This window comes from Megalobrama amblycephala, linkage group LG2, assembly GCF_018812025.1.
Source record: "Megalobrama amblycephala isolate DHTTF-2021 linkage group LG2, ASM1881202v1, whole genome shotgun sequence".
In the NCBI taxonomy this organism is placed as follows: Eukaryota; Metazoa; Chordata; class Actinopteri; order Cypriniformes; family Xenocyprididae; genus Megalobrama; species Megalobrama amblycephala.
Genome location: NC_063045.1, coordinates 59,183,883 through 59,206,829, shown reverse-complemented (window position 1 = coordinate 59,206,829; position 22,947 = coordinate 59,183,883). Strand labels below are relative to the sequence as shown.

Below are 22,947 nucleotides of genomic sequence, written 5' to 3'. Positions count from 1 at the left end.
TGTAATATTACAAATACATGCATTTAAAATGTGGTATAAATATAATGGTCAAAGACATAAATATTATGACAATGGTTACAAAAATTAAATATCACATTAAATATATTGCTGGTGTTCATTCATTCACTATTAAAAATAGCCTTTCTTCAATGGTTCTTTAGAGCAAAGAACTTCAAATCAAAAACTTCTAGGGATTAAAAAGTTATTGATGTTTCATTAGATCAGTACATCGGTTTTGTTGTTTAACACTCTAAAGAACTAGACACTAAAAAGTTTCTCTGATGCTTATAGAAGTGGATCAGAACATCATGAGGGTCTGGTGATGGTAAGATGGGTTCAGGTAAGGTGTTTGTGGTGTGTAATAATGCACAGGATTTGCGTGATGTCCAGGTAGTGTGTACAGAAAAGAGTTCTGCACAAACGCAGGAGGTTCGCAATGGTTCTGCTCCTCTCCTTCTTGACCTTCTTGCTCCTTCTTCCATTTGGTGCGTCGGTTCTGAAACCAGATCTTGACCTGTGTTTCGGACAGATGGAGGGCTGTGGCGATGCAGTGGCGCTCAAACACAGACAGATAGTGGCTGTTCTGGAAGCTTCGCTCCAGGATGCGCAGCTGATCCAGTGTGAACGCAGTGCGGATGCGCTTCGACTTTCCTTTTGTGCCAGAAACGCTGGGGATGTTTGAAGCTGTTGTGTCCTGAGAAGAAGTTGTCTTGACAGTGCCTTTATTTACAGGTTTAACTGAAATGTGAAAAGTTGCCATTAGAACGTTATAATCAGTGTGTGAATTATTTAATCTAAATTGTATTGTGGCACCTCAATCCAGCTAACAAATAATAGCCTATGCTCTAATAATTTTTGCTAACATTCCCATTAAAGGGTTAGTTCACCCAAAAATGAAAATTCTGTCATTTATTACTCACCCTCATGTCGTTCCACACCTGTAAAACCTTCGTTAAACTTCGGAACACAAATTAAGATATTTTAGTTGAAATCCGATGGCTCAGTGAGGCCTGCATAGGGAGCAATGACATTTCCTCTCTCAAGATCCATAAAGGTACTAAAAACATATTTAAATCAGTTCATGTGAGTACAGTGGTTCAATATTAATATTATAAAGTGATGAGAATATTTTTGGACCGCCAAAAACAAAAAAACTACTTATTTAGTGATGGCCGATTTCAAAACACTGCTTCAGGAAGCTTCGGAGCACAAATGAATCAGTGTGTCGAATCATGATTCGGATCGCGTGTCGAACCGCCCTAACTGCTGAAATCACGTGACTTTGGCGCTCCGAACTGCTGATTCGACACACTGTGCTTCCTGAAGCAGTGTTTTGAAATCGGCCATCACTATGTAAGTCGTTATTTTGTTTTTTTTGGCGCACCAAACTAATATTAATATTGAACTACTGTACTCACATGAACTGATTTAAATATGTTTTTAGTACATTAATGGATCTTGAGAGGAAATGTCATTGCTGGCTATGCAGGCCTCATGGAGCCATCGGATTTCATCAAAAATATCTTAATTTGTGTTCTGAAGATGAATGAAGGTCTTACGGGTGAGGAGGCTGAGTAAGGCTGAGTAATAAATGACAGAATTTTCATTTTTGGGTGAACTAACCCTTTAAAAACAAACACCGTACACACTGCCCTCTCCTGGAGAAAACCTGAAAGATTTTTTCATTTGGAAATATTCAAAAGTCTCTTATTCGCTTTGTTTTTTGTGTATGTTGAAATTGGTCGTTACGTAATCACTATTTTATACAACTACATAAAAATGGATGTAAAAACATTTATTTTCTCATGTGAAGGACTGAAACTCACTTGAGCTTTCCCGAGTCTTGACGTCTCTCTGCATCTCCTGATGCATCCCGTTGAATTTGGATGGATCCAGAATGTCGGCGATGGAAAAGGAGGTTTTTCCCTGCAGTGCAGAATTGCCCGTTTCTTCATGCATCCTGACCGTCTGTTCCAAGAGCAGCGAGTAAATGTGAACTGTGATATCTGACTGTCTCCATACCTTTATATACACCTCAAACAGACGCGTGTAAAATTAACATGTTAAAGGACCTCAGTGAGTTTAAACCAAACCCTCAAACTCCTCCTTTACACACTTTAACATGTGAATGTGTCTCAGTGGGTGACACGCTTCCTTTGCCATTTATTGCCCTGCATCTGGTTAAAATGTGCCCTTTTCTGAAGAGCCGTGTAGTTTTTTGTATCAGTGCTTGTCGTTATTTGCAATTGTGTGATTTTACGGTGGTCGAGCGTGTGAGAAGCTGTTGTTATGCTAAATAATCGACTAAAGTCTTCCAGAAAAATTTTTTGTGAGGTGAGCATGTTTAAATTAAACTAAAACTAAAGTAAAATGAGAATAAATTAAATTAAAAACCATGTTAAAAAGTCAAATTAAATATGTTAGTACTGTTAAATCAATTAATCACATCTAATATAAAAGTTTGTCTGTGTGTGTGCGTATATATATAGGCTATATATATATATATATATATATATATATATATATATATATATACACACACACACACATTAGTGTATTTTTAGTGTATTATTTATTTTAAATTTTAATACATGCCAATATATTTCATATAATATTTATATTTAACATTTATTCAAAAATATAAAATAAAATATATTTTAGTAAATGGAAATAAAAAAGTTTTTTTCTGTTTTTTTTTTTTTTTTTTTTTGCATTGACGACTTGGCACAATGTCATATGTATGTTAGGAAATATTGTATAATTTAGGTTCAATAATTTAGGTGACCAAATGGAAAAACAAATGCATATTAATTTTTTTTTCATTTAATAAAAATCATTTGTTTTTAACAAAACCAAAGACCAAAATGAGCATTTACTTTAGCTGTTCTGTACAAAACTAAGCGACATTTAAACATGTCAATACAATATAATTGAATGCAAAATGCATGTAAAGACTTCCTCATTTAAAAACAAGCACTTTAGAAATGCTTTACACTTTGTGTCTAGGACAGTTGTATTTGTTTTAATTGGCATATTAAGATCTAAAAAAGCTCTTATGCATGCAGGCAGCAAAGTTTGTGGAGGCAATTTTATGTTGCAACATCTAATGCAGCACAAAGTGTGCTCCTCTTCACCTTGATGAGTTGTGTGCACAGTAGGAGCATCCAGACAATGGCTTTATGATGTTGTAAATAATCCCCAAAGCCTCCAGAGGTGGCCCACCGCGGCAGCTGCCAGGCGCCAACGCCAACTATGCTGCTGGTATTCACTGAGCGAGGCTTAGCCGGCCCACCAGGACAATTAGCAGATGTCACTAGTGTCTCTGACCCTGCCTGACCTGCGTCTTTGTCCGGACCGATGAGGATGAGGAGATGCACCAGCAAGGGTCCTACAGAAGTAGTGTGCCTGGAGCTTTGCTGCTTTACAGCTCAATTACACATGAGAAGTTCTCTAGTGGTTCTGCTGAAAACAGATTAACCTTATTAACCTACACTTAATTCTTAGAGTCTTTTGAAGTTGAACACATATAAATTATTGACCATTGCGTGGGTCGGCTGATATGGACTATAATAGCCAGTGTGATGCAATTTGTTTTATAAAAATTCACTATTATTATTTCAAAAAAAGGCAAAACTACGGTAGACGAGAGAGCTCAACATGCAAATAGAAAAAATGCCAGCAAATTAAGAAAACATCATCAGTTTGAATACACGTGCTGCAAATACTCACAACGCAACTAAATACAAAAACATGCTGCAAATAGCACAGATCACAACAGAAATAATGTTTCCCCAACAAGTGATGAACCTGGCTGGGACTGCTTATTGTTCAAAGTCTACTCGTCAGTGGTATTGTTCGATGACCTGAAAGGTGAGCTTTTTTTTGTTTATTTTAACACCCTGATCGTGTGCATAGTGAGTATTTGCAGCATGTTTTATATTTGGTTGCGTTGTGAGTATTTGCAGCTCGTTTCTGTATTTAGCTAGTTGCGTTGTGAGTATTTGCAATGTGTTTCTGTATTTAAGTTGCATTGCGTTGTGAGTATTTGCAATGTGTTTCTGTATTTAGTTGCATTGCGTTGTGAGTATTTGCAGCACGTTTCTGTATTTGGTTGCGTTGTGAGTATTTGCAGCACACGCTTCTGTATTTAACTAGTTGCATTGTGAATATTTGCAGCGTGTTTCTATATTTAGTTGCATTGCATTGTGAGTATTTGAAATGTGTTTCTGTATTTAGCTAGTTGCGCTGTGAGTATTTGCAGTGTGTTTTGTATTTAGTTGCATTGCGTTGTGAGTATTTGCAGCACACGCTTCTGTATTTAGCTAGTTGCATTGTGAGTATTTGCAGCATGTTTCTGTAATTAGCTAGTTGTGTTGTGAGTATTTTGAAATGCGTTTCTGTATTTAGCTAATTGCATTGTGAGTATTTGCAGCACGTTTCTGTATTTAGCTAGTTGCGTTGTGAGTATTTGCAAGGCGATTCTGTTTTTGGTTGTGGTGTGAGTATTTGCATCGCGTTTCAGTATTTGGTTGCGGTGTGAGTATTTACAGCGCGTTTCTGTATTTGGTTGCGTTGTGAGTATTTGCAGCGCGATTCTGTATTTAGCTAGTTGTGTTGTGAGTATTTGAAACACGTTTCGGTATTTATCTAGTTGCATTGTGAGTATTTGCAGCGCGTTTCTGTATTTAGTTGCATTGTGTTGTGAGTATTTGCTGCGCGTTTCTGCATTTGGTTGCAGTGTGAGTATTTGCAGCACGTTTCTGTATTTAGTTGGGTTGTGAGTATTTACTGCATGTTTCTGTATTTGGTTGGGTTGTGAGTATTTGCAGCGCATTTCTGTATTTGGTTGGGTTGTGAGTATTTGCACCGCGTTTCTGTATTTAGTTAGGTTATGAGTATTTGCAGCGCGTTTCTGTATTTAGTTGGGTTGTGAGTATTTGCAGCGCATTTCTGTATTTAGTTGCATTGTGAGTATTTACTGCATGTTTCTGTATTTGGTTGCATTGTGAGTATTTGCAACACGCTTCTGTATTTAGTTGGGTTGTGAGTATTTGCAGCGCGTTTCTGTATTTAGTTGGGTTGTGAGTATTTGCAGCGCATTTCTGTATTTAGTTGCATTGTATTTGCAGCACGTTTCTGTATTTGGTTGGTTGTGAGTATTTGCAGCATGTTTCTGTATTCCGTTGCATTGTGAGTATTTGCAGCATGTTTCTGTATTTGGTTGCATTGTGAGTATTTGCAGCGCGTTTCTGTATTTGGTTGCATTGTGAGTATTTGCAGCACGTTTCTGTATTTGGTTGGTTGTGAGTATTTGCAGCATGTTTCTGTATTTGGTTGGGTTGTGAGTATTTGCAGCATGTTTCTGTATTTCGTTGCATTGTGAGTATTTGCAGCATGTTTCTGTATTTGGTTGGGTTGTGAGTATTTGCAGTGCGTTTCTGTATTTCGTTGCATTGTGTGTATTTGCAGCATGTTTCTGTATTTGGTTGCATTGTGAGTCTTTGCAGCACGTTTCTGTATTTAGTTGCGTTGTGAGTATTTACTGCATGTTTCTGTATTTGGTTGGTTGTGAGTATTTGCAGCACGTTTCTGTATTTCGTTGCATTGTGTGTATTTGCAGCACGTTTCTGTATTTAGTTGCGTTGTGAATATTTGCAGCACGTTTCTGTATTTAGTTGCGTTGTGAATATTTGCAGCACGTTTCTGTATTTAGTTGCGTTGTGAGTATTTGCTGCATGTTTATGTATCTTGTTGCGTTGTGAGTGTTTGTAGCATGTGTAGTCAGACTGATGAAGTAAAATTGTGAAATATTATTACAATTTAAAATAGTTGTTTTCTATTTGAATATATTGTAAAATGTAATTTATTCCTGTGATCAAAGCCACATTTTCAGCATCATTACTCCAGTCTTCAGTGTGACATGATCCTTCAGAAATCATTGTAATATGCTGATTTGCTGTTCTAGAAACATTATTAGTCAAATTATTTTTCAGTTTGTTCTACAATCACATGAACCTGTTATAGGGACTTCTGTATTACAGACTTGGCACAATGTCATGTGTATGGTAGGAAATATTCAATGCATCTCAAAATAATCTTTTTTTTATTTATCATTTTTTCCATGATAGCATACTTTGTGATTGTATTTTGAGCTTGATTTGTACAAAGTGTTGATTCAGAATAAACATGTAAGGGCTCATTCTGTCTGTACGTCACAGATGGCCACAATACATCAGCGAGACGGACAGAGAAAACAGCATGTATTGGAACAATCCTCCCGGGCCTCTTTTACATTCCATCAACAAGGCAATTCTCTCCGCGGGTGTCTGGCCTTTCTGCGTAACAACAGTCCATCACATAATTGTCCTGTAGTTTCAGAGGAACAAAAGGATGTTTTAGTGGTAATAGATGTTTAAACCATGTTTTACAGGTTTACGATGGATTTGATGTCCACTGTGTATTCAAAAGAAATTTGATTTGTGGAAATAGTTCGTTCAAGCATCTGTCCATACAGGAAGAAACTATTTTGCTGTTAAACACTTCTGCGCAGTTTGATCATATTTATTAAATAATTAAAGAAATAAAATTAAATGTTGTATTTACACAAGATAACAAACCACACATGGTTTAAAAAAGAGATATCTATATACTATACTCAATCTGCATTGTAACACTTTTTTAAAATAAATAGGGTTGTTAATCTAAACTACAAAGGTACAAAATGATAAAATCTGGCTAAACAACAAATAAATAACTCTAAAAGACAAACAACACATGGTTAAAAAATAAAATCTTTTTAACAGAAGCCAAGCCTATACTATACTACTGTTTTCCACAGTAATTCAACAGTTTTCCGACAGGTGTCAGTGTGCGTGTGGCCATAGAGTGAATCACGCACAGTATGGCAGCGATGAAGCACTGTATCATCGCGAGATTTGAGTCGTCAGTCGTTATTTGAAAGATGGCTGCGGAGGCGCGTTCAGTGACTGAGAGAGACACAGCAGACGGGTGAGAACCAACAAAAACACACTTTATTCAATTAAAACACTGATGATATCAAGTAATTAAACACATGAACAAATCTACATTGCAAACCTGTTATATTAATATCGCCTTTTAACGCATAAACAACATGGCAGCACTCAAGTCAAGTGCTGTAATGGATTGATGGTGTTTTCACGATCTTGTTTATTTGCTTTTTGTCCCCTGTGATCTTTCATTTTATTAATTTGATGTTTATATAATGAACATAGTATAGATATTTCTTACTGTACATAAACATGATATTACCTAATTTACCCTAAAGGTTCTTTCCAAAACAGAAGATTCGTTACTCTCATTTCATTCAATTCGTATATGTTTATGTATGTATTATGTTTCAACCTCTGTTGTGATTTGTTGTTATTCATCAGAGCTGTATAGGTGCTGATGATCAGCTGTATAATAAATAATGTTTATATAGAGAGGTCAGTGGTGTTGATATGTAAATGTGGGTTGTGATGTGCTAATGAGCTCGTGATTATGATATATGACCCCTTAAAGGGTTAGTTCACCCAAAAATGAAAATTCTGTCATTTATTACTCACCCTCATGCCGTTCCAACCAGTAAGACCTTCGTTAAACTTCGGAACACAAATTAAGATATTTTTGTTGAAATCCGATGGCTCAGTGAGGCTTCCATAGCCAGCAATGACATTTCCTCTCTCAAGATCCATTAATGTACTAAAAACATATTTAAATCAGTTCATGTGAGTACAGTGGTTCAATATTAATATTATAAAGCGACGAGAATATTTTTGGAGCGCCAAAATAACGACTTATATGGTGATGGCCGATTTCAAAACACTGCTTCAGGAAGCATCGGAGCGTTATGAATCAGCGTGTTGAATCAGCGGTTCGGAGCGCCAAAGTCACATGATTTCAGCAGTTGGCAGTTTAGTTGCGTCCCAAACGACACACTATGCACTTATACACTATGTACTTATGCACTATGTACTCATCCATGTAGTGCGTGAATTGTATAAGGTTATTTTGTATAAGGTTTTTTCTGTTAATTTAGTGCATCATCCGGGTATTAAAAAGTGGACTTTTTCATTTTGGAATTTTCAGTGTGAACACACTACTTGCACTATTTATACTTAAAAACGTCATAGAATAGTGCATAAGTACGCGAATTGGGAATCACTTTCTGACACACGATCTGAATCATAATTCGATACACTGATTCATAACGCTCCGAATCTTCCTGAAGCAGTGTTTTGAAATCAGCCATCACTAAATAAGTCGTTATTTAGTTTTTTTGGCGCACCAAAAATATTCTCGTATCTTTATAATATTAATATTGAACCACTGTACTCACATGAACCGATTTAAATATGTTTTTAGTATCTTTATGGATCTTGAGAGAGGAAATGTCATTGCTGGTTATGCAGGCCTCACTGAGCCATCAGATTTCAACTAAAATATCTTAATTTGTGTTCCGAAGATTAACAAAGGTCTTACGGGTGTGGAACGACATGAGGGTAAGTAATAAATGACAGAATTTTCATTTTTGGGTGAACTAACCCTTTAAAGAATAAGTTACCTATAGGGATGTGCAACGATTAATCGCGATTTTTCGTTTGCAAAATAAAAGTCTGTGTTTACGTAATATATGTGTGTGTTCTGTGTATATTAATTATGTATATATAAATACACACATGTATAAATTTAAGAAATATATGCATGTTTAAATAAATATATATATTTATATATATTTTATATTACATATAAATATAAATATTTTATATATAAATCTAACATTTTTCTTAAATATATACATGTATGTGTCTGTATTTATATATACATAATTATTATACACAGAACACACACATATATTATGTAAACACAGACGTTTATTTTGCAAATGATTAATCGTTGCACATTAGAATAACATGAAAACTTTTTTTTTTTTTTTGTAATTTAATTCAAAAAGTAAAACTTAAATATATTCTAGATTTATTAGACATAAAGTAAAATATTTCCAGACTTTTTTGTTTTCATTTTGATGATTACAGCTTGCTGCTCATCAAAATAAAAAAATCAGTATCTCAAATTATTAGAATATTTCAGGGTTCAACGCTAAGGATTTTTTTGTGCTCGCCCGGTCAGGCCAGTGGTTAAAATTTTTACTTGCCCTACCAAAATTTTCACTGGCCCCACAATAAAAAAATAGTAATAAAAGAATAAAAAGAAAAGAAAAGAAAAGGGGCCTATAATATAAGCCTAGTTATGGTTTTCGTTGTTTTTGATACATGCAACCTTAATAAATAAGGTTATGACACCCAAAAGCTACTAAATTAACTCACTTAAATTTTAAATATTGTTAGACAAGTAATCAAATTACAAGAAATGGCAAAAATAGCCTAAATACAACAGAATAAACATAAAAACAGAGCTTTTCAGGTTATGTAGGCTTAAACCTGTTTCAGGTACAGAAATTGTAATCTAATGTATAACTATAGATTAAACTTTAATTAAAGTTATCAGTCAAGAGCAGTTACTGATGCATAAATAATGATTTGAAGATATTGTTATTTGAAATTATGTATAAAATGAAAAGATGCTTTAAATGTGAAATTAAACCCGCCAGTAGGTGGCAGCAAGTCCCTGTTAATGAGTGAGTCATAAGATTCAACCGATTCATTCAGGAAGTGTTGCTCAGAGACGCAAAACAATGCTGTGGCCTGTGTTTGGAACTATTTTCGTTGGCAAAATAGAGCGAAACAAGCGATTTGGGGTCTAAAATGTAAGTCACTTAATATAAACTGCTTTTTTATTAAACTGTACATTGTATAAAATTAGTATCACATTTGTAATCACTTATATTTGGAAAAAAATGGCGCTCTTCGTGTAATATTGGTTAACTATATTAAATTATATAAATATAAAAGGCATACAGGGGCTTTTTGCCCTATATCTTGAATTCTGGGGGCATTTTAATAGACTAAATCACGCAGTGAAATCGTGCACTAAATATGCAGGTGCACTAGTTTAACCTACTAGACTACGTCACGTAGTGCATGCGTGCACTCAATGGGTGTGTTTTTGTTTGTTTTGTGTAAAGTGAGGGACGTACTCTGTAATATCAGCTCGTTAAATCAACAATTACAATATCATAGACGATATACGCACACCCTACAGCACTGGCCCGATCGGGCAAGTGACAGTTCCGTCTACTGTCCCGAGCGTCGTTCACACTGGAAATGTCATCGGGCAGTCCGTATTGTCGATCGCCCTGTATTTAATTTCAAGTTCTATTAAATTACCATTCTCGGGGTATAAATACTGGGTTTAGGTCAGTAATCGCAACAGCAGTCATGGGGAAGTCTGCTGACTTGACAGTTGTCCAGAAGACGATCATCAAGACCCTCTACAATGAGGGTAAGCCACATTGCTGAAAGAGCTGGCTGTTCGCAGAGTGCGGTGTCAAAGCATATTCATGGAATGTTGACTGGAAGGAAAAAGTGTGGTAGGAAAAGGTGTACAAATGAAAGGAATGACCGCAGGCTTGAGAAGATTGTCAGGCGAAGCAGATTTAAGAACTTAGGAGAGCTTCAAAAGGAGTGGACTGAAGCTGGAGTCAGTGCATCAAGAGCCACCACACACAGACGTCTTCAGGAAATGAGCTACAACTGTCACATTCCATGTACCAAGCCACTTCTGAACCAAAGACAATGTCAGAAGCGTCTTACCTGGGCTAAGGAGAAAAAGAATCTATGGGGTATTGTCAAGAGGAAGATGAGAGACACCAGACTCAACAATGCAGAAGAGCTGAAGGCCGCTATCAAAGCAATCCGGGCTTCCATTACACCTGAGCAGTGCCACAGGCTGATCGCCTCCATGCCACGCTGCACTGATGCAGTAATTCATGCAAAAGGAAGCCCAACCAAGTATTGAGTGCATAGAAATGAACATACTTTTCAGAAGCCTGACATTTCTGTTTAAAATATCCTTTTTTATTGATCTTATGAAGTTTTCTAATTTATTGAGATGGGTTTTTGTTAAATGTGAGCCAAAATCATCACAATTAAAAGAACCAAAGACCTTCAGTCTGTGTGCATTGAATTTATTTAATACACGAGTTCCACAATTTGAGTTGAATTACTGAAATAAAGGAACTTTTCCACGACATTCTAATTTATTGAGATGAACCTGTATGTGTTTTTGCAGCGATTCTTCATTTGGAGATCTGAACACAAACATGGAGACGGAGTCGTCCAGTGGAAAAGAGACTATGGTATGATGTTTTTACATTTTTTTAATACATTATGCATCTTTAAGTCAACATAAGAAATTCAATAATCTAGATTTGAACACTCATTCCTTCTCTTATTGTGAATGATTTACATTATTACACATATTGCTCATCCTTTTAACTGTTATTTTAGTATAATTTATATATTTTGAATTAGCCTTTATTTTTATATTTTTTAGTTTTCATTTAAGTTTTAGTTTGGGCTGTCAAACTATCGCATCCAAAATAAGTTTGATTTTACATAATGTATGTGTGTGTGTACTGTGTATAATTATGTATATTTAAATACACACATACATGTATTAAGAAATATTTGTGTGTGTGTATATATATATATATATATATATATATATATATATATATATATATATATATATATATATATATATATATATATATATATAACAATTTGTTCATAAATATATACATGCATGTGTGTGTATTTATATATACATAATAATTATACACAGTACATATTATGTTAACACAAACTTATTTTGGATGTGATTAATTGACTGCACTGTTAGTAATTATATACTTTTGTCATTTTAATTTTATATATGTTATATATTATATATTTTTATTTGGTCAGACTTTAATTTAGGGTCTCATTCTCACTATTAACTAACTTTTAACTACGACTTTTTCTTCAAACTCTTAATTACTGCTAATAGTTAGTATGGTAGTTATTAAGTTCAGGTATTGGGTAGGATTATGGGATGTAGAATATGATCATGCAGAATAAGGTATTAATATGTGCTTTATAAGTAGTAATAAGCAGCCAATATCCTAGTAATATGCATGCTAATAAGCAACTAGTTAATAGTGAGAATTGAACTCTAAACTACCTTTTATTTTCATGTAGCTTTAATTAATTTCAGTTTTAGTAATTTTAGGACTTTAACAAACTTATTTCAGTTAGTTAAACATTTCATTTATTTAAGTTAAAGTTTTTCATCTAATAATAAATATGTATTTAAAGTATGTAAAGCTGAAAAAAAAAATATATATATATATATATATATTTCAACTTTACATGCATATTATAAATCTATATATTCAGCTTTATTTCTTTTATTACTGAACCATTTTTAATAGTTCTCATTTTAGTTAACAATAACTCTGCTTCTTAATCCTTTTTTAAATCAATTCCCTATGGATAAGTATAACATTTTGTATATAAAAAGCCCTAATACCTCACTGAATGTCTTGCAACACTTGGAAATGTCACATTACAGAAGTCAAACGGCTAAAGAATGTGCTGTTTCATGGTGACTTTTAAGCAGGTTTTCAGTACAACTTAACACTGTGTTTGTTTGGGTCCTCAGGACACGGCGGGTGACAGTTCTGAAGCGGCGGATGCACAGACGGGCTCTGGAGACGATGAGAACGGCCGTCAGCTGGGTGATGTGGAGCTGCAGTGTGCACTGTGCATGAAGTGGTTCACAGCAGACACGTTCAGCATTGACACGGCGTGCGTTGGTCTCTATGATCTCCTGGCTTAGATGGACGGATGTCCCACATGCATGTACTTAAGCTGTCTGTTTTCTCATTCCTGCAGAACTTGCCTGCCGTTCATGACCAATTATGTGTTTCACTGCAACGTGTGTCACCACAGCGGGAACACATACTTTCTGAGGAAACAAGCAAGTGAGTAGATCTGTTTGACTTGCTGAATTAGTGTTGCATACTGCTGTTTGAATTGTTGCTGACTTTTAATGGCCGTTTCCGATTGCCAGTTTTTTACAAGCAAATGGCCCGATTCTGATACCAGTTGCTGATTTTTATTTTTTCTTCAAGCAGATTTTTTTGTTGTTTATTTGCTCTATTACAGGCCAAACTGGCCTAAAAGAATTAGTTCACTTCAGAATTAAAATTTCCTGATAATTTACTCACACCCATGTCATCCAAGATGTTCATGTCTTTCTTTCTTCAAAAAGAAATGAAGGTTTTTGATGAAAACATTCCAGGATTTTTCTCCATATAGTGGACTTCAGTGGGGTTCAACGGGTTGAAGGTCCAAATGTCAGTTTCAGTGCAGCTTCAAAGAGCTCTACATGATCCCAGACGAGGAATAAGAGTCTCATCTAGAGAAACAATCGGTCGTTTTCTAAACAAAAATTAAAATTAGATACTTTTTAACCACAAATGCTTGTCTTGCACTAGCTCTGTGATACTTCAATACTTCCGCCTACGTCATGCGTGACCTTTCCAACGTGATTACGTAATGCGTGGCGCATGCAAAAACGGCAGAATGAAAAATGCAAATTCACTCTATGACAGTAGGTGGCACTTATGGATCAGCAGAGAGAATAGATATAGCATTTCCTTGGTTGCTGCTGTTCACAAAGCAGCGCTTTGCTTATAAAGAGGAATAGAAAATGCCATCAAAACTATTCTGAAGATACTCAGTTCCCTTTAGAGACGCATTCATGTAAACCACCAACCCCCAATTAAATATTTATATTTCTCTTCCTCTATTTTAAGCATCAAACGGTGATCTGGTACAGTATTTTCTGTGCTCTCCTCTCTTTGCGTCCGTATTCAACGTGTCCTGTCTCTGGCCTGTGTTAACGCCCTGTTTACAGACTTCATAATATTTCCACACAAATGACATTTGGGAAATGACTATAATGCAGTTTGTGTGCAAGAGATCAGCCAAAATGAAACCACAAAAAAATAGATGACCTGCCGGTTGCAATCGGTGCATCTCTCTTTTTTTTACGTAGGTTGTGTGAAGTAAAGTACATCAGAACATGTTTTCTTTATTATATCCACAGATCTGAAGGAGATGTGTCTCACCGCTTTGGCAAATCTGACATGGAGGTCCAGAACTCAAGAGGAGCATCCCAAAACAATGTTCTCTAAAGATAAGGTACACTTTCTGCTGAAGTTAACTGATTGTAGTGCCATGTTTTTCACACATTGTGGTTTCAGTGGTGTTGTTTGGTCTCTTGTAAAGGACATCATACCTTTCATTGACAAATACTGGGAGTGTATGACGACCCGTCAGAGGCCTGGCAAACTGACATGGCCAAATAATATTGTCAAGACTATGGTGAGTAATTGGTTTGTTTGAGAGATTCTCTTGATTCTTAATTTTTTGTGTCTTGTAATGTGGTTTATTGAGTTTTATAAATGCTGATTTGTGTTGTTTGGACTCAGAGTAAAGAGCGTGATGTTTTCCTGGTGAAAGAACATCCAGACCCCGGCAGCAAAGACCCTGAAGAGGACTATCCCAAATTTGGTTTGCTTGATCAGGTGCGACCCATAACGCTGTTTAAATTGTTTTCCTACTTTATAGACAGAGTGATTATTATCAGTTTTGCTACGCAGTTTGGAAAAGTATGGAATTTGAGCAATTCCAGGTCCGGATATTCCAGTATGGAAAAAAATGAAAACAGAGTGTTCACTAAATGAATGTGCATGTGCCACTCAAACCAGCAACAGATAAAGCTGTGAAACATCATCTAAATCAGACTGTACGTCACTGTTTGGTCATCGTGCAACATCAAACCACAATTACAGTATCAAACCGATGTGTCAGAAGTAAAAATAAGCAGTTAATAAAGCATTTTAGGTTCTTCATCGTGCAAGCACATGTTATCCCTTTGAAAAAAAACATTGGAAAATATTTACAGATGACTGTGCTATGTACACAATAGAATGCAAAAAAATAATGCTGTTTGAACCGTTTGTTAAATATGGGTTGAAAAATGTTCAAATAGGTTTAGAAGTTTGAGTCTGGAAAAGTATGGAATTTTTAAATGAAAAATGTAGAACTTCTGTATAATTGAAATAGAATACTGCATACTTGCATTATATTCTTCACATACCGAATAATAATTTTTGAAAAGTAATTATAATTTTTGCAAATAAATATTATTTGTAGGTAAATGTAGTAGGTAAATTTCTTATAGTACAGTATACATACTACATAAACTGTAATAGAGTAATATGTTACAATGTAAACAAATAAAACATGTTTTCGGTAATTATAATAAAGCTAAAATAAAATAGAAATATTTGATGAAAAGCTTAAACTTTAAAAAAAAACTTACATGAAGATGTAAATAAGAACTGAAATAAATACGTTTAAGTACTAAAATTACTAAAAGCTATATATAAATATTTTTTAAAAACTAATAAAAATGACAAAAGCACATAATTACTAAAACTTGAAAACTGTAAATATTAAATAAATGCTATTTCAAAATATGGTTACACTTTATTAGTTAATTAAATTGGAATAAAATATTGATATAAATAAAGATTGGAATAAAACCCTAGTGATTGGAATAAAATAAAATATAATCCTAAAGATTGGTATAAAATAATAGCATAATGCGAGGTTCATGCTGTATATTGGCTTCTCTATTTTTTAAAAATAGTATGCAGTAGGCTGCAATAGACATTTCAAACAGTATTATTATTCCACATTAGTATGACCTTATATTGCAGGTTCAGTGCAGGGAACAGTTAAGTAGCATTTTAATCCAGTCTCAGCAGACCAATCAAATTATCAATCAAGGGAATGCATTGCATTGTGGCATACAGTACTTGATTTCTCACTAACATACAGTTTTTTTTTTTTTCTTTCTAATCTTAAAACTACTTTTAATACTTGTTATATGTTCTGTGTTTGGTTTTATTCAGGATCTGGGCAATATTGGGCCATCATATGACAACCAGAAGCAGATGACAACCATCACAGGTGCTGGAGGGTTGAACGGTGAGACAGACTGCTCTAGACTCTAGAAATTGATAAAGTTGCATATTTAAATCTCAATGCTGAGGGAGTTCCTTTAAAGCTGTGCGTTGTATTCCAGGTGGATCAAGTTTTTCAGGTGAATATGGGTCATTTTTCATGTGGCTTTTGAAATCAAAGGCTGATGTTTGGTGCTCCTGTAACTTTCCCTCGCTTTGCATTGATCTTTGCGCTCTTGATTGACTTGCTTGCTCCTTTTGGGCACTTCCCCCTCAATCTGCAGCCTGATGTCGGCACTAATTCGTGTTTCTGTGTGCTTGCACCCCCTCTCTTCCCTGTTAGACAGTGAAATCTAACCGTCATGGCTTTTGGCACATATGAATGGACTGAGGCGTATTGCTTTCACATTTTATTGTTGTGTTTGTCAAACGCTGTGACCATTAGATTGAACTCAATCCCTGATCAACACTCAGCCGGGCATCTCTGTCTGTAAACTGCTGCGAGCATTTGGGTTTGGGCTTTAAGTTAGTTTTGGATGATCAGAGCATGTGAATCAGGCTGAGGTTGATTCTGCGTCATCAGTTTTTGAATAGAGGTATGGATCTGTCACAGGTGGGCTTCCTCCAGCTGCTACAGGAAAAGGCAGAGGAGCCAAACGCAAACAACAGCAGCAACAGGATGGAGCCACTGCTGGAACGGCCAAGAGAACCCGCAGGTACGACAACAAGCACATCTTATAGTCGACGTGAAATGAAAATTCACCATATCTGTTTTGTAAATGCTTGTTAATTGTGAATGAGTGACTTTTTTCTTTTCTTTTTTGACCTCGTAATGTTTCATCAAAATGTCATAACTGGATCTTCTGGTGAAAATGACAGACTTCTCCAATCATTTATTTCCCTCCTCAGTCGACTGCAAGCTCACATCCATTAATGAGTCCAACACCCACATTTCAAAATCCAATCATTACAACTTTAAGAGATTTAATTATTCTCTTTTTACACATTGAAAATTGGTTAAAAAACAAAAAAAATTAACCAAAACTTTTACTTCAGCAGGTAACAAACCAAAAACAACAAATTTTAAAATAAAAATATTTTTAAATGTGAAAATATTTTATAAATATTAAAAACATTGAAAAATATTTTAAAACAATACATGTATTTGCAATTCATTTCAGTTTAACGTGTTAAATATATTTAACGCAATTAAAGGATTAGTTCACCCAAAAATGAAAATTCTCATTAATTACTCACCCTCATGTCGTTCCACACCCGTAAGCCCTTCGTTCATCTTCAGAACACAAATTAAGATATTTTTGCTGAAATCCGATGGCTCAGTGAGGCCTCCATAGGGAGCAATGACATTTCCTCTCTCAAGATCCATAGAGGTACTAAAAACATATTTAAATCAGTTCATGTGAGTACAGTGGTTCAATATTTATATTATAAAGATAATATTTTTGGTGCGCCAAAAAACCAAAATAACGACTTATTTAGTGACGGCCGATTTCAAAACACTGCTTCAGGAAGCATCGGATCATAAATTAATCAGTGTATCGAATCTGCTGTTCAGAGCGCCAAAGTCACGTGATTTCAGCCGTTGGCAGTTCACGATCTGAATCATGATTCGATACACTGATTAATTTTTGCTCCGAAGCTTCCTGAAGCAGTGTTTTGAAATCGGCCATCACTAAATAAGTCGTTATTTTGGGGTTTTTTTGGCGCACCAAAAATATTCTCGTCGCTTTATAATATTAATATTGAACCACTGTACTCACATGAACTGATTTAAATATGTTTTTAGTACATTAATGGATCTTGAGAGAGGAAATGACATTGCTGGCTATGCAGGCCTCACTGAGTCATCGGATTTCAACTAAAATATCTTAATTTGTGTTCCGAAGATTAACGAAGGTCTTAAGGGGTGTGGAACGGCATAAGAGTGAGTAATAAATGACAGAATTTTCATTTTTGGGTGAACTAACCCTTTAACGCAGCTGCAGCATAAACAAACACCCTTTCGCACTTGAACAGAAAAAAAAGAAATTATTTCAAAATGCCTGTTTTTGGTGAGTATCCTCGTAAGCACACTTTTAAATGAGTTAAAAAGTGTTAAATGAACGTAAAGAGTTGAGAAAAACTTATGCATGTCAAATCTGGGTCATGTGCTTCAGGTCTTAAAGTGACAGCAGCTGTCTATGTTGTTAATGTTAATCAAAGAACAAAAGAAAAAGAGAAAATTACTCGCTGCTCTTGGCTGAATAACTTTTATAGCTTTAATAAGGATTAATCTATATTCAATTTATAATTAATGTGAAGATAATTTTAAGTTCACTTAAATTAAAGTTTAAAAAAAAAAATTTTTAAAGCCATTTAACATTTTTAATTTTGAATGGCTATAATTAATGGCTAAAATAGGGGTCAACCGATATGTGTTTTTCAGGGCCGATGCGATCAAGTAGACCGATAACCAATATTTTGAACCAATATATGTCTGGTGTAAAAATGAAAATTAATGCCAAAATTTAAGAATAACAAGGGCTCTGACAAAAACTTTCTTTGAATGCTTTTAAACATATCTTTAATTCTGAGAACTGTTAATAATAACATTAATATTAATATTAATAATAATAATAATGACATAAAAAGTGCAGGGAGCACCCAGCAGCATTCTGTAAACATTTTGTAAAACTGTTTAAAGAAGTAAACAACAACAAGCAACAAATGAGTTCTGACAGAGGTGGCTGCATCAAGGCCAAATAGCGCATTTCAGAATTAAATTATTTTATCGGCAAATCGGTTTTGAAAATGACAGATACTGATAACCAGAAAAATGCTTAATATTGGCTGGGCCAACAATCTATCCCCTTGGCTAAAATTGAGGGGGAAAAAACCATTTAATAGAGACATCAGTATCAGTGATACTGGCATTCATTAGAAAAAAAGATGCCATTAAACACATATTTAAAATATACCATCTTTATGTTATTTCTAAATTAATTTGGAGATTCAATGTGAAATTAATACAATATAAAAAAAATTGCAATTACAGAATTATAGGCAAAATGTGTGATTAAGTTTTACTCTTTGTTTTAGTGACCCGCTGTTCTCAGCGCAGCGTCTGCCGCCTCATGGTTACCCTCTCGAGCACCCCTTCAACAAAGACGGTTATCGCTACATCCTAGCCGAGCCGGATCCCCACGCTCCTGATCCAGAAAAACTGGAGCTGGACTGCTGGGCCGGAAAGCCCATCCCTGGAGACCTGTACCGCGCGTGTCTGTATGAGAGGGTGCTGCTGGCACTGCATGACAGAGGTACATGTGTCATCCACAACATCCAATCAAAACAAACCTTGTGCACAATGGTTTACTGATGAATCTTTTTGACTATTTCAGCTCCACAGCTAAAGATTTCGGATGACCGCTTGACGGTGACTGGAGAGAAGGGCTACTCGATGGTCCGAGCGTCTCATGGGGTCAGAAAGGGCTCGTGGTATTTTGAGGTCACTGTGGACGAGATGCCTCCGGACACTGCCGCTCGACTGGGCTGGTCGCAGCCTTTAGGTCTGTCCTGTAACAACACTGTGTTTAGCCTGCTAACAGTTATAGAAGCTTACTGAACATATATCCCATTTTTTTTATCATCTGAAATGTGCTGCGACTTATATATATAATGCAATTAACAGCAAGCATGCAAAACGTGCAAAATATATTTCGATTTTTGCTGTATGAGAGCGATACACTACTGGCCAAAAGTTTGGATTTATTTTTTTTATTTTTTATTTTTTTTAAAAGAAGTCTGTTCTGCTCACCAAGGCTTCATTCATTTGATCAAAACTACAGTAAAAACAGTAATATTTGGAAATATTATTACAATTTTAAATGGCTACTTTCTATGTGAATATATTTTAAGATGTCATTTATTTCTGTGATTATTATTATTTCTGAATTTTCAGCATCATTACTCCAGTCTTCAGTGTCACATGATCCTTCAGAAATCATTCTAATATGATGATTTGCTGCTCAAGAAACATTTTCTATTATTATCAATGTTGAAAACAGTTAATAAAACTTATTAATATGTTTTTAGGAGTCTTTGATGAATAGAAAGTTCAAAGAACTGCATCCTTTGTAAAATTATAAATGTCTTTACTGTCATTTTTGGCTAATTGCTGAATAAAAGTATTAATTTCCTTTTTTTTTTTTTTTTTTTGGAAGTGTATCACCGTTTCCACAAACATATTAAGCAGCAAAAACTGGTTGAAATCAATGATTTCCACATTGATAATAATCAAAAATGTTTCTTGAGCAGCAAATCAGCATATCAGAATGATTTCTGAAGGATCATGTGACACTGAAGACTGGAGTAATGATGCTGAAAATTCAGCTTTGATCACAGGAATAAATTATATTTTACAATATATTCACATAGAAAACAGTTCTTTAAAATCATAATAATATTTCACAATATTAGTGTTTTTACGGTATTTTTGATCAAATAAATGCAGTCTTGGTGAGCAGAAGAGACAAAAATATTTAAAAAAAAAACTTAATTATTACAAACTTTTGCAGTATACTTGAACCCAAGTTTAGCTCATTTCCCACATGCTGGTAGTTTCATATTCACTTTAAATAAATGTGTTTAGGCTTGGTGTTTATAATGGATGGCACTATATTTTGCTTATACTTATTTTTTATTTAATTTCTGTACCATTAGATTTAAACAGTTTTTTGTGGAGTGAGGGGAAATATTTCAGATGCGATTTATCTGTGTGTTTTTTCTCTCAACGATGCAATTTTGACTTATACAGCAATATGTATTTACAGTGTTCATCATATGTCTTTTATCCCAGGAAACCTTCAAGCTCCTCTGGGTTATGATAAGTTCAGCTACTCGTGGCGCAGTAAGAAAGGAACGCGCTTCCATCAGTCCATAGGAAAGCATTACTCTGACGGATACGGGCAGGGCGACATCTTGGGCTTTTACATTGAGCTTCCAGACGGGACCGAAACTGCCAAGGCTCTGCCTGACACGTACAAGGACAAGGTATGATCAAATTGAATAGTTTATTCTTTTACTTACTTTAAAAAAATAAATAAAAAAAAAACATTATAGTATGACTTTTACTTTTAGTTCATGTCATCTATGTGCTAGTGCTCTCCTAAAAGATAAAATGAATTGTCTAATGTCATCTTAAGTGATAATATTGTCGATTCTCCTCAAAGGCGCTGATCAAATTCAAAAGCTACTTGTACTTTGAAGAGAAAGATTACGTGGACAAGGCTGAGAAGAGTTTAAAACCCACCAGTACCAGCCGAGTGAGTGTTTCATCGCATTGAATTCATGCACTCAAAATACTGCATTATGATGCCATCACTGATGTTTCATGTTTTGGTTTTTAGATGATATTTTTCAAGAACGGAGTGAATCAAGGTGTGGCCTATGAGAATCTGTTTGAGGGGATGTACTACCCTGCCATATCCCTCTACAAGAGCTGCACGGTACGGAAAAATGGTCTAAGGGGGTGTTTACACGACACCGTTTTCAACTAAAAATCATTTATTAATCATTTATTTACTCGACAACAGCATTTTGGGGGCCTGAAAATGCAAAATATTGAAAAAGGATTTCAAAGTGAACATTTTTGAAAATGACATCATTATCGTCTCTGTGTAAACTACAAAAATGCAAATTTGTGAAAACGGTGACTTTGTGTGCATATTAAGTGTTCAGTCTATAGAGATGCTTGAGGACAACCAAAACAACAATGGCGAACCACATGACTGTGTTTGTGCTGCTGAAGATACTGAGTTTATCAGCTCTAAACACCAGTAAAGTGTAAATTTACAGCACTTTACTGCGTCATCTACGACCAGCAGAGATGCATTATTTACCCTTATCTTGAATAATTTTTTTTGTATTCACTGCATAGTAGAAGAATGCATATGTGCGCAAGCTTGTAGTGTTCCTTACATCGCCATCTACTGGCCTGACATGCATAATACAGCATTTTCAGATGTTTTCTCAGGATCCGTGTGAACAGGGATCGCATGCAGAACCTTTCAAAAACACAAAGGAAAAATGTTTCCTTTTTATTACGTTGTTGTCATGTAAATGTACCTTAAAAGTCAGATTTTGTCAAAGTAAATCAAAGCAAACTAAATATTTAAACAGATATTCTTTGTTGATATGCCGCAGGAAAGAAACTCTTTAATTCGCTGTGTTGCATGTTATAACTTTCATTTTATTGTGGATCTTACTTTTTATTATGCACAACCACAGGTTTGGGGTCAGTAAGATTTTTAATTGTTTTTGAAAGTCTCTTCTGCTCACCAAGACTGTATTTATTTGATCAAAATTACAGTAAAAACAGTAATATTGTGAAATATTATTACAATTTTAAATGGCTATTTTCTATTTGAATATATTTTAAGATATAATTTATTCCTGTGATGCAAAGCATCATTACTCCAGTCTTCAGTGTCACATGATCCTTCAAAAATCATTCTAATTTGCTGCTCAAAAAACATTTATTATTATTATCAATGTTGAAAACAGTTATGTGGCTTCATGTTGTTGTGGAAAAGTTCAAAAGAACAGCATTTATTAGAAATATAGAATATTTTATAACATTATAAATGTCTTAACTGTCACTTATAATCAATTTAATGCATATATACTGAATAAAAATATTTAAAAAATCGTATTGACCCCAAAAGGCTTTTAAAAGGTAGTATACCTATTATGTGCAAATTTGTCCTGTCTGCCTGTAACTGTGTCTGTGGATGATGCAATTTCACAGCGTCACAGTTCATGTCCTTGTTTTGATTCGGCCCACGTAACGTGAAGTTTCCTCCAGTCTAGCTAAGCTATATAAGTTTGACACCCCGGCTATAAAACTGTCATTAGTTACTCTGTATAAACACTAGATGGTGCAGTAT

At 35.0% G+C, this 22,947-nt stretch overlaps 2 protein-coding genes across 4 annotated transcripts in view; one reads left to right on the top strand and one right to left on the bottom strand.

Moving 5' to 3' along the window:
- Positions 1-2,393, bottom strand: pnx (posterior neuron-specific homeobox). The gene is made up of 2 exons (XM_048181271.1): positions 1,827-2,393; positions 1-738 (listed from the first exon to the last, which is right to left on the bottom strand). Exons 1-2 carry the CDS (start codon positions 1,957-1,959, stop codon positions 299-301), a joined length of 573 nt encoding a protein of 190 aa, XP_048037228.1. The 5' UTR covers positions 1,960-2,393; the 3' UTR covers positions 1-298.
- A 4,461-nt stretch (positions 2,394-6,854) lies between these two features.
- Positions 6,855-22,947, top strand: part of ash2l (ash2 like, histone lysine methyltransferase complex subunit) — a 19,137-nt gene continuing 3,044 nt past the window's right edge. The window contains exons 1-15 of one of the 3 annotated variants that reach the window (XM_048181261.1): positions 6,855-7,008; positions 11,212-11,278; positions 12,625-12,770; positions 12,858-12,946; positions 14,077-14,171; positions 14,259-14,354; positions 14,462-14,557; positions 15,953-16,028; positions 16,126-16,143; positions 16,617-16,719; positions 19,103-19,320; positions 19,402-19,569; positions 20,859-21,052; positions 21,232-21,324; positions 21,409-21,507. In XM_048181261.1, coding sequence (XP_048037218.1) covers positions 6,962-7,008; positions 11,212-11,278; positions 12,625-12,770; positions 12,858-12,946; positions 14,077-14,171; positions 14,259-14,354; positions 14,462-14,557; positions 15,953-16,028; positions 16,126-16,143; positions 16,617-16,719; positions 19,103-19,320; positions 19,402-19,569; positions 20,859-21,052; positions 21,232-21,324; positions 21,409-21,507 — 1,605 coding nt within the window. In that variant the 5' untranslated portion in view covers positions 6,855-6,961. Of the gene's footprint in view, positions 7,009-11,211; positions 11,279-12,624; positions 12,771-12,857; positions 12,947-14,076; positions 14,172-14,258; positions 14,355-14,461; positions 14,558-15,952; positions 16,029-16,107; positions 16,144-16,616; positions 16,720-19,102; positions 19,321-19,401; positions 19,570-20,858; positions 21,053-21,231; positions 21,325-21,408; positions 21,508-22,947 lie in introns of all 3 variants that reach the window. The other 2 variants (XM_048181260.1, XM_048181262.1) reach the window with 2 other exon arrangements.

What these genes read in the sequence shown, in the direction of transcription:
- pnx (XM_048181271.1), bottom strand. Translation starts at nt 1,959, where the DNA reads ATGCATGAAGAAACGGGCAATTCTGCACTGCAGGGAAAAACCTCCTTT. An exon ending in CAAGACTCGGGAAAGCTCAA is followed by an intron (nt 739 to 1,826) that starts GTGAGTTTCAGT and finishes TTCACATTTCAG; the next exon opens with TTAAACCTGTAAATAAAGGC.